Here is a 12,441-nt window from a genome sequence, read left to right on the forward strand (position 1 = left end):
CATTTTTATAACATCTAGCTATAACCTGTCTCCTTGTACCATTGTCTGTTTTCTGAAAATTGATTGCATGTTGCATTGTATTGTTAGGCAGTTTTTGTACTGGGTCAGGGGAACGCTATCTCAGTTTTGATGCTGTGTGGTGTTAATTATGATAAATAAACAAAACCCGACATCTCTGCTCCTATCCTTAGTGCCTTGACTGACGAAAGCAAATGTGCCAAACACTTTCTTCACTACCCCATTTCACTACCTTAATGGAGGTATGTGTCTGGACACACAAATCTGTTCCACAACACTTTCCATGGCATGCAAGTACTAAACTGGTATAACACCTTACATTTGTCAGGGTTAACTTCCATCCACCATTTCTTGGCTTTCATTCCCATTCTAGATTCTGTTATCTCAGATAACCTTTAAATTTCATTACATCACAGCTAATCATATTACATCATCATCCCTGGAGTTTCATCTATCCATGAAACCTTTCATTCCCTTGCTTATCAATAATTTTGAGAAAAGTTGGAGACTCTCAATCTTCTGATAGAATTTTGTTTCATTTGTCATGTGAAGGCATTTCCTTTCTTTTAAACAATGACACCCAGATTTTGATTCTTGAAGAGGATCCTTTGCCTTCACACCACCCAATCAAGATCTCAAGAACCTATGCTTTTCAATTATCCACTCTCATTCTACTCCACTCCAGTGGATAAAACTATCTTTTTCTTTATAAAACAAGACACCTATTCCAGCAGGTTTAATAAATATTTTCTTTAACAGCTTCCAACACATTAAGATCCTCCCTTCAATACTGATCTCCTGATATTGTAATGTATATAACCCAAGCATAGTCCCACCAATTCCCACAGCTATCCCAACTACACCTCCTCCTACGTTGTCCCCATGTAAAGATTCCATTTCATTCTCTCTATTCCTGTCACATCTGCACCCAGGATGAGGATTTCCATGCCAGATCATCCTTCTTTAAACAATGCGTCTTTCCCTCTACCACCATCAACTGAGCACTCACCCACATATCCTCCATTATCTGCACATCTGCCTTGGCTCCCTCCACACACAAGGACAGGATTCCTCTTGTCTTTACCTACCACCCCACAAGCCACCGCATCCAACACATCCTTCTTCGCTATTTCCACCACCATGACTCCCTTGTCCATTCCTCCCTCCCCACCAATTGTCCTCTTTGGACCTACCCCCTGTGGCCACAGGAGATGCTACACTTGGGCCCACACCTCTTCCCTCAACACTATTCAGGGCCCCAAACAGTCCTTCGAAGTGAAGCAACATTTCACTTGTGAATCTGCAGGGGTCATCTGGTGTTCCTGATGTGGTCTCTACATTGGAGAGATGAAACAGACTGAGAAATCATTTTGTTGAGCACCTCGACTCCATCAGCTGCAATAGCGTGGATCTCCCAGTGGGCACCCCATTTCAATTTTCCAATCCACTCCCTTGCCAACATGTCTGTCCATGGTCTTGTGCACTGCCAGACTAAGACCACCCGTAAATTGGAGGAACAACACCTCATCTGCTGGGCACCCTCCATCTGGATGGTATTAATATAGACTTCTCTGCCTTTCATTAAAATCCCCCCCCCTTCCTACCCCTGTGGTCTCTCCTTTGCTTGTCTCATTTTGCAGACATGATAAATTCCACCTAAACCCTCATCACATCCAATTAATACCTTTCATTGCGTGGTGGTACACCACCGGCCTACTGCAGGGGGGCAACTTTTGTATCTGCAGGAGTGTAAGGGAAACAGGACAACACCTGGCCAGCTGTCAATCAGTTGACCTGAATGGATCAAGCACCACCTGGTCAGGTGTCAATCACCCTCTGGGATATAAGACTGCATTGGCCTCCAAAGTTTAACTTGGAGTTACTGCAGCAACAGCCAGCCTAGCTCTGTGGAAGTCTTTGTTGATTAAAGCCTGTTGTCGTCCTTACCTTGCGTGTGTCTGGTTCTGTCTAATAGCGCACCACACGTTGGTTTTGATTCCTCCCCCATTGTTTGAATTCTGAGACTTTCTGCTATATCCTGCTTCTGCCTTTTCCAATTTTTTCCTGAAGAAGGGCTCAGGCCCAAAACATCAATCTATTTTTGTCAAAAGATCTTCTAGATGTTGAATAAGCCAACTGAGTTCCTCCAGTGTTTTTTCTTAACCACAATGACAGCAGCCTGCTTCTCTCATAATCCCTCTACCTGTTCATTCAATTCCCCTTACAATAAACAATATTCTATTATTTTCCCAACATTCTCGCTTTCTGAGAATCACGGACTCTGCAACTCAAATCCCTCTTTATCTTAGTGCCGTTTTTTTTTAACATTTCCTTTCAAAGTGACAATTTTCACATCTTGTTATGTTCCATTTGTCAGATCTTTCATCACTTTTTAAATCTAAGCCTCACCTTCTCTTTCCATCTTTGTCATCAACAAATTTAGCAACCAAACATTTTCCCTCCAATTTATATAAATAGTAGTGCTAAGGTCCAAGCACTAATTCATGTTGCTCACTACTTGTTGCATCTTGTCAACCAGAAATATAATATTTATGCCTCCTACTCCCTGTTAGCTAGCTAGTCTCCCATTTACAACAGAAGTAACCTCTTGCATCAAATTTTATTCTAGGAAGTAAAAGCTCATGTTTGCAAGTTTTTTTTAAATACCTGTCATTCAACAATTCCCCTTTATTCACAACACATTTTAGTTTATCAATGACCACCAATAAATTGATAAACTTTATAATCTTTCACAAAAGCATGTTGACTTTGATCATTTTTTTTTTTCACAAAATACTCTGCCATAACATCTTTAATAGCTTTCATAAATCTCCAAGATGCACAGTATTGTAGGTTAATTAGGTCTCAATGGCCAGAATCGGCTTTTTTAAACTTTAAAATTTATACACAAGGCGCTTTACTGTAAATGCCTGGAAATCAATAGCTGGATGGACTTTCATAGGAACCAGAGAGATCCTACATGCCACTTAGCCCACCCTAACCATTTTACATTAATCCTACATCAATCTCATTTTTAAAGAAATTCTTCCGACATTCAATTCCCTCCCCCCCCCTCCCCCCACCACCCCATATGTCTCCCACTCCCCACTCACTTACACAGTGGTGGCCAATTTATCTACCAATTCTATGTCTTTTGGATAAGAGAGGAAACCAAAGCATCTCAAGAAAAAACACAAAATTCTGTAGACACTGTTGAAGTAAAAAACACAAAATGCTCGAGAAGCTCAGGAGGTCAAACTGTGTCTATTATGTAGCAAAGGTGAAGATAAATAATTGACGCTTCAGGCTTGAAAACCAAGTTGTCTGGAGAATGTGAAAATTATAGTCAGCACCCATCATCAGGAATGAACCTAGGTCCCTTGGCTCTGTGAGGCAGCTGTTTTACTAACTATATCACCTTTCCTTTTGAAATAATTAAAGGGCTGGCAGAGGCTACCATTTATTTGCTGAAGAGACATCACATTCTGTTAAACAATGAAATCAAGAAGTTGCTTGTTCCTCCAAGTATTGGTCTACAACATGACATTTAATGTGACATTTTTTATTTAATATGATAGATACCCATTTGCTTGCCAGAAACAGCTTTTTTTAAAAAAAGACAAATATTGCCAAGCAACCTCGCTTGCACCAAAAATGAACTCGTTAGTTTTAGAATCACAGAAAATTAAACAAGTGGAGGCCACTTGACAGATCCTGCTCTGCCAGTTGACAAACAACCAAGCATCTTTGCACTGAACTCAGAGCCTTCCAATTAATGACCGTTCAAGTATACATCCAAATAATACATTTTAATTGTTACGAGGATTTCTGCTTCTCTCACATGTTCTAACAACAACTTTTAGACCCTCACCACTAATGGGTGAGGGCATTTTTTAAAAATTCCCTCTCACACTACAACCAATTATTCCAATTCTAGTGATTGACCCCTCTGTTAAGTGAAATAGATTGGTCCTATTTTATTTGCATCGAAGTCCCTCAATCAAGTCTATCTTCAGCATTCTCTTTTCCGAGAAAAACCATTTCAATCTATGAAATTTATCCTTCTAGCTACAATTTTCCATTCTTAATAACACAAGAAATAGGAGTAGGCCATCTCACACTCTGCCATTTAATAAGATCATGGCTGACCTGGCCGTGGATTGAGCCCCACCTACCTGTCTTTTCATCGTAACCCTTAATTCCCTTACTATGAAAATATCTATCTGCATCTTAAATATATTAAATGAGGCCATCTCTCCTGCTTCAATGGGCAGAAAATTCCACAGATTCACTCCTTAGGAAAAGCAGTTTTGTCCAAAATCTGCTTGTCTGAATCTTGAAGTTATGTCCCCTAGTTCTCGTCTAATCTGTCGGTGGAAATAACTTCACTGCCACTATCTAATCTATCCAGTGAGTTTTGTCTCAGGTGACTTGATCTCTCTTAATATGCTCATCACCTCATCAACATCTTCGTAAATTTTACCTGCGCCCTCTCCAACGTAATTGTAAGTTTTTGTAAGGTGGTCATCAGAAATACACTTTGTACTGAGGCTGTGATATAACTAGTATTTAGTTTTAGCATAACTTCCCTGTTCTTACATTCTATATCTTGGTTGATTAACCATCTCATATCTATTTACACACCTTTTGGTCGAATGCTGCTATCTTTAAGGAACTATGTACAAATATTCCCTTAGTTTTCCACATCACTCAATATTCTCTCATTTATTGGCTTGATACATCTCCTCAAATGCATAATGTCACATTGGCCACTTTTCTGTCCAGCTGATCTTCATCTTTCAAGATTTTTGTGGTCAACCCTCATTGAAACTCCATTCATTCAGATTTTAACTTTTAATTATAGAAGGGGTATTTTTAAAAAAACTTTATTACATCTAATATCTTTCTTTCTTTGGCTTGGCTTCGCGGACAAAGATTTATGGAGGGGGTAAAAGTCCACGTCAGCTGCAGGCTCGTTTGTGGCTGACAAGTCCGATGCGGGACAGGCAGACACAGTTGCAGCGGCTGCAGGGGAAAATTGGTTGGTTGGGGTTGGGTGTTGGGTTTTTCCTCCTTTGCCTTTTGTCCGTGAGGTGGGATCTGCGGTCTTCTTCAAAGGAGGTTGCTGCCCGCCAAACCGTGAGGCGCCAAGATGCACGGTTTGAAGCGATATCAGCCCACTGGCGGTGGTCAATGTGGCAGGCACCAAGAGATTTCTTTAGGCAGTCCTTGTACCTTTTCTTTGGTGCACCTCTGTCACGGTGGCCAGTGGAGAGCTCGCCATATAACACGATCTTGGGAAGGCGATGGTCCTCCATTCTGACCCACCCAGCGCAGCTGGATCTTCAGCAGCGTGGACTCGATGCTGTCGACCTCTGCCATCTCGAGTACTTCGACGTTAGGGATGAAAGCGCTCCAATGGATGTTGAGGATGGGGCGGAGACAACGCTGGTGGAAGCGTTCTAGGAGCCGTAGGTGATGCCGGTAGAGGACCCATGATTCGGAGCCGAACAGGAGTGTGGGTATGACAACGGCTCTGTATACGCTTATCTTTGTGAGGTTTTTCAGTTGGTTGTTTTTCCAGACTCTTTTGTGTAGTCTTCCAAAGGCGCTATTTGCCTTGGCGAGTCTGTTGTCTATCTCATTGTCGATCCTTGCATCTGATGAAATGGTGCAGCCGAGATAGGTAAACTGGTTGACCGTTTTGAGTTTTGTGTGCCCGATGGAGATGTGGGGGGGCTGGTAGTCATGGTGGGGAGCTGGCTGATGGAGGACCTCAGTTTTCTTCAGGCTGACTTCCAGGCCAAACATTTTGGCAGTTTCCGCAAAGCAGGACGTCAAGCGCTGAAGAGCTGGCTCTGAATGGGCAACTAAAGCGGCATCGTCTGCAAAGAGTAGTTCACGGACAAGTTTCTCTTGTGTCTTGGTGTGAGCTTGCAGGCGCCTCAGATTGAAGAGACTGCCATCCGTGCGGTACCGGATGTAAACAGCGTCTTCATTGTTGGGGTCTTTCAATAATAGTATATTACAGTATACTTTCCAACTGTACTAAACTACACGTTCTTTCTACGAAGTTTCCATTCAATTGTCTTAAACTTGTGGAATATAATGGAGGAAATTAAACCAAAGCCTCTCTCATTTTCTTGCTTGTAGAAGATTTAAAATAAGAATTTTATGCAACATTTTATTGATACAAAATAATTATGTTCCACCATTATGTGAAAGAAGGTCAGCACTACTCATTATGGAAAACTATTCAAATGACAAGGAGGCAAGTTTAAAAGACAGTCTATATGACTATTTTTCTTCCAAAGTTGTTTAAATGATCTAAATAAACTCCCCCACTATTATTTTTGTTTTAGTTTAGTATTTGTTTACCATATTTTCTTAATACATGGAAGGAGGCCGTTTCAACTCATATCTCTGACAGTTCACTGAGTAATCCCATTTATCTGCACTGAATAACTGCATTGTATTCATCAAATAATTTTAAATCAACAAGGAAGAGATTTCAGAAAATTCCAAATGATTACAAAAACAGCAAATCATTTCACCTCAGAAATTCTGCCCAAGGATGCTGTGGCTGTGTCTATTTTGTTATCAACTAATGTCATTCACTGAAGAACACTAGCCAAATCATGAATAAACCAATTATGCATTACTTTTCTAATGTGTTGGATCTTTATCAAAATGTTATTTATTGCACCAACATAGCTGATGTAAACATTCAGTTCAATTTATATTTGATTACGTAAAGCAAATAAATGCTGGCAACTACTGCAGGTAATATAGAGAGAATAGTTTTATTGGCTTCCATTTACCAGAAAATTAATTACCAGAAAATTAATTGCCAGAAAATTGAAGAAAACTTCTAACTCAAGGCTAAACATCTTATTCTGGTTTTTGATAACTTGTGTCTTGAATAAAACAATCCTTATGCACACAAAATTAATAGTTTTTAAAAAAAAGGTTTTCAAAAAAACATTTATTATTTTGATAAAACAGAACCATGGTTTTAAATGATAGAAATACCTTGTTTACTTTTTCTGGATTGCTTCCAACAACCACTGAACATCCACATGTCTGAAGATGGGAACTAATCGCTCTGCAAAGTTTTCATTATTGGAAGGAAGTACATGAGATTAATGCTTGGCTTGATATGAAAAATAGTTGAAATAGTTTAAAAAATTTTTTTTAATTAAATGGAAGAAATTTGTACTTTGAGAAAGATGCCGAACTTAACAGCAAATATTTTCAGAACAATAAACTTTATATAAACATATAACATAAGATTTATAAATTGTGTGCTAAGGTGGTCCATACAAACAATCCAAAATACATTGCTTTCCAATCACAGAATTCGAAAACACCATGAAGCCAATTTTTGAGGCACCAAAAATCTGAAAGCATAAAAAAAAACAGCATCACTGAAGTTTTGGGTAACCAGAATAAATATATTTATCAAAATGTGAATAAATATGTTTGAACTGCTGGTTTTGTTTCAATTATTAATTACAAAATATTTAAATATCGAGTGTGTCGCTGGTGGTTTATGATCTTTGATATCTTCAGTAAAAGTAGCTACTTAACTTCAAAAATAAATCAATTTGGGCATGTGAGAAAGTGGAAAAGTTTTGGGAAGATCTAAATCAGGTATTAAAATAAAATCACAAAAAGCAACATACCTAAAAATCCAGAGATCTTTCTTCTAAGTAATATAAGTAGTAAAGAATTAGGCCTCAAACTGGATGAAGCACAAAAAAGATTTATTATGATAGCCTTAGCTGTAGCAAAAAAATATATAATGTCAACCTGGAAATCAGAAGAGACTCTGAGAGTACAGCAATGGTACATAGAAATGAATAAATGTATTCCATTGGAAAAAATAACATATAATTTAAAAAATAAAGTCACATTATTTGAACAAATTTGGGAACCGTACATGGAACACAACAGAGAGGGCCTACTGCGGATCTCCACCCCCTAAAATGATAGAATGGGAAGAAGACGAAATGAACTGACCCAGTGTGTAAAAGTAAGATGACACAATTTTCTTGTTTATTTTCATTGTGTGATGACATGGTTTAACGGGTTTATTGTATTGTATATGTTGAACGTTTAATGGGTTTGGAGGGGGGTGGGAAGGAGGGGGGGAAGGGAGGATGGAGGGAAGGGAGGGGGGAAAAGGGGAGAAAATGACACTGTGTATATTCAAGAGGGAAATGTGTGTGTATTTTGGTTAATATGGTTCAAAGTGTGGAAAAATTTTAAAAAAATAAAAAATCTTGATGGGATTACCACATGAAGTCAAGGTTCAAACAAAAAGTTGGTGGGGAGAGTGAAGGAGACATCACCATGTTAGCTGAATAGTGGGAAATAATGAGTCAGAATACAAGATAGAGAGAGAATCTGGTTGGGAGGTGCAAGAAAAAGAATCTTGATATCAATATCACCAAGACCAAGGTGTTTAGGAAGGGGAAGCACAGTCATTGATGGGATGGAGGTGGAGAGGGATAGTACCGATGTGTCCATATAATAATGTCCTCATCTAATGTCAGCACATTGAGGCAACCACAAAGAAGACACACCAATATCTATTTTCTACAAAATATGAGGAGATTTGGCATGTCATCAAACTTCTACAGGTGATCTGTGGACAGAAAATGGACTTGTTGCACCACAGCATGGTTGGTGCTTCGAGCGTCCAGGAATGTAGAAGAAAGCAAACATAGCAAAGTTCATCACAGGCTCCGACCTCCCATCCACTGAAGACATCAGCATGAGATGCTGGCTCAAGAAGGCAGCCCTCATCACCATGCTCACAACCTCTTATATGGTGGGAGAGTTAAAAGTGTGGGGCTCAGAGTGCTCTGAGTGTTGTATGTAGATCCAGGTAAACAATTAGGAAGGTTTTAATACTAGAAATTTTAAGCACTGAATGAGTTTGTATCCAAACTATTGTGGTCACCAAAAAAAAGTATGTATTTGGAATTGAGGAAATATACTGAATTGAGCAGACCAGGCCTGTACTCTTAAGTTTGGAAGAATGATAGACTTTCTTTGGAGTGTAAACCCAAGATATTCCTGAAAGGCAGAGCAGGCATGAGAGGTCTAACTGCAACTTCTGTTATTTTTTTTCTCTAACGTTCTTGACCATGTTGTTGAGAGATAAAGAAAAGATTGTGCAAGGGAAAAGAGAAGTCAGGAAATAAAGAGGTGCCTGAAATCCTGCAAAATGCATTTATGAGATTCAGAACTAATTCCTGGAAAGCTAACAGAAGAAAAGAAATAGACAAGGGAAATGAATGCATTGCTGAAAGATCATTAGCAGGAAAATAAATTGTAACATGGTAACATCAGTCATATGGACAGCTAAATGCTATCCTGCAAGGATCTTCTTCTTCTGGTTATCCATCCCATAGGATGATGTTGATTCCTTTCTGTCAGTTTGTGGGGTTTGATATATGCGTCCTGGAGTGGCAATACAGGCTGATCCTTGATACTTGGCAGGTGAGGCCTGGAGGGGCAACAGGAGCAGAAGTTCTGTTGTGACACTTCCAGTGCGTTTCCTCTGATGCCTCTTTGAGCTTTTCCTCAACAGCGTCCACATCTTTTCTGATGGCGTCCCTCCACTGCAAACGATCTTGAGCCAGTTCCTCCCATGTTGATGGGGCAATGTCAACTTTCTTGAGGCTCCTGTGCAGAACATCTTTGTATGGTAGTTGCTGGCCTCTTCATTTTTGGGTACCACTGGACAGTTGGCTGTACAAGATGTCCTTACGCAGTCTTCCGTCAGGCATTCTGACATGTCCTACCCAGTGCAGTTGGGCTAACACCACCAAAGTTGAAACTGGCATTCCAGCTCGAGAAAGGACCTCTACATTGGAGACCTTGTCTCACCAGGTGATCTTCATCAGAGAACATAGGTGATGCTGCTGCAGTTAGTCAAGTGATTCTCATATGGGCCCCACGTCTCACATCCATAGGGCAAGGCTGATATGACAACGGCCCTGTACACCTTGCACTTAGTAGCCAACCTAATGTTCTGTGACCAAACCTGATCTTTCAGATGACCAAAGGCAAAGCAGGTCTTTCTGGTTCTTGAGTCAATCTCTACATCTAGAGAAACTGAGAATGTTACTGTGCTGCCTAGGTAGCAAAACCTGCTGGCAGCATTGAGACTATTGTCAGTCCTTAACTCTTAGCAGCACTGGCAAAGCAACGTGATCTTCTGTAAGTCTTCGAGAGAGTGGGCAACCAATGCACAGTCATCAACAAACTCTAGCTCGTGTGCCACAAATCCTTGACTTTTGATTTTGCTCTAAGTCTTGCAAGGTTGAGGAGCCCACCATCAGCCCTCATTTGTAGGAAGACTCCTAACTTCAGGTCTGATGTGGCATCCTGAAGAAGAGCAGCAAAGAATAGTCCAATCAGAGTAGTAGCCAAAGCACAACCCTGTTTTATCCCATTGCTGATGGGAAATGGGTCTGACAACTCACCACACATATTGATGCAGCCTTCCATACCTTCATGGAATTGTCGGATGATGTTGGTTAGGCATGGGGGGGGGGGCAACTGAATTTTGGTAAGAGCTTCCACAGGCCACCTCTACCAACTTTAGTTAGATCAATAAATGTGACATAGACTTCTCTGCTGCTCAACACATTACTCAGTCAGATTATTATATTCACTATAATATGGCATGTTCGAAAACCACACTGGATTTCTGGAAGGATGTTGTCATTGATGTTGGACACCAAACATCTAAGGAGGATCTTCACAAGGCAATTTCCTGCAACTGACAAAAGAGATGCCATGATAAATGTTGCAATCTCTTGTTTCCCTTTTCTTGTAGATGTGTCTTTGAAGTCTTGTGATAGTTCTGCAGCTCCCCACAATTTTGTGAACAGCTGGTGCAAGCATGATGTCAGTGTGTTACAACCATACTGTTAGATCTTGGCTGCCATACCATCTGGCCTTGGAGATTTGTTGGCTTTTATGGCTTTGATTACCTTGTGAAGAATGGGGGAGCATCTATCTTGAACAATATGGGTCGAGGGTATACTCTGCCTAGTGCTTCATCTATGATGGTTCCTGGTCTATTCATCAGCTCATAGAAGTGTTCTTGCCATCTTTTCATGTGCTCTGGCTTCTCAGAGAAGATAGATACACTGTCTTTGCTCAGGAGTTGTGAGGTACCTTGCTACATAGAAGCTTCTTGAGTTATTACAGTCAGCAAAGGCTTGTAAATCCTTGGCCTTGTTCACCCACCACTGGTCTTTCACATCTCTGAGCTGCCTCTGCAAAGTTGATTTTGTACCCAAAAAGGCATGTTTGGAACTTGAGTCTGGGTGTCAAAGAGCTTGGTGAGCAACTAGCTCTTAGAAGGTCTAGTACAGATTGGTTGTTCTCATTAAACCAGTTCTGATGGTTGTGCTCGACTTTCCCCAGGGTCCTAGCCAGCGCTGTAGACCGTTTCTTTGAAAGCATTCCAGTGCTCAGTAATATTGTCCAGTGGATTCTCAACCAGTCTACTTAGCGCAGTTTCCATGGAGGTTTTCAGGGCATCAGCACATTCATGGTATTTCAATTTGGTGGTGTTCAGCTTTTTGGTGGTTTGGAACCAATCAGTCTGTGTGGAGGTTTGATCGATAAACATGGATGCAATCACACCATTCGATGATCAGTTGAGAACTCAGCTCCACGCTTAACTCTGGTGATACAAAAGTCAGAGCTGTCTCGTTGTTGGGTGATGACATAGTCAATAAGATGCCAGCTTTTAGATCGCAGATGCACCCATGTGCATTTGAGCTTGTTTGGCAATCTGAACAGTGTGTTAGTAAAGCAGTTTGAATTTTGTGTACATTGTGAGAAGCAGTAGTCGTTGCTGTTGCCAATCCATTGGCATCCAATTACACCACGCCATACAGTAGACTCTTTGCCAACATGAGCATTAAGGTCTCCCAGCAACAGTAGCTTATCAGAAGTTGCCACGCTACTGATGGTGGTTTTCAGCTCACTATAAAATGCATCCTTGACTTCACTGGGATTAGTCAGAATTGCAGCATAAACGTTGACTATGGTAAGGTGGCACTTTGCTTGCAGAGGTATTCACAAGGTCTAGATTTAATCATATTGAGCAACAGGCAGGGTTGGTAGTTTTGCTGCGAGGCAGTTCTTGATAGCCAAGCACATACCAGATTCTTTTTTTCTCCCTCTTTGGATAAGCAACACTTAAATAGCTAATAGCAACCACTCTCAACAGGGGCTGCATGGCTCCTCCAAGGGCCACCACGTATTTAAGTGGGACCGAAATAATAATTTTAAAAAAAATATAGGCAGTAGGACAGAAGTTCAGAAGAAACCAACTGAATGTGACTGCTTCACAGGGGCCATAGTCAGAAAAAGGATTGAGAATGGTGG

The 12,441-nt window shown here is 40.5% G+C and overlaps 2 protein-coding genes across 6 annotated transcripts in view; one reads left to right on the forward strand and one right to left on the reverse strand.

The window, feature by feature from the left end:
- c9orf72 (C9orf72-SMCR8 complex subunit) overlaps positions 1-12,441 on the reverse strand; it is a 49,436-nt gene that overhangs the window by 29,475 nt on the left and 7,520 nt on the right. For all 4 annotated transcript variants that reach the window (XM_069924531.1, XM_069924534.1, XM_069924554.1 and 1 more), the window contains exon 5: positions 7,051-7,123. In XM_069924531.1, coding sequence (XP_069780632.1) covers positions 7,051-7,123 — 73 coding nt within the window. The remainder of the gene's footprint in view (positions 1-7,050; positions 7,124-12,441) is intronic.
- Positions 1-12,441, forward strand: part of LOC138757368 (MOB kinase activator 3B) — a 108,105-nt gene that overhangs the window by 27,685 nt on the left and 67,979 nt on the right. The window lies entirely within an intron of this gene.

The sequence above is a fragment of the Narcine bancroftii genome, chromosome 1, assembly GCF_036971445.1.
Source record: "Narcine bancroftii isolate sNarBan1 chromosome 1, sNarBan1.hap1, whole genome shotgun sequence".
Lineage (NCBI taxonomy): Eukaryota > Metazoa > Chordata > Chondrichthyes > Torpediniformes > Narcinidae > Narcine > Narcine bancroftii.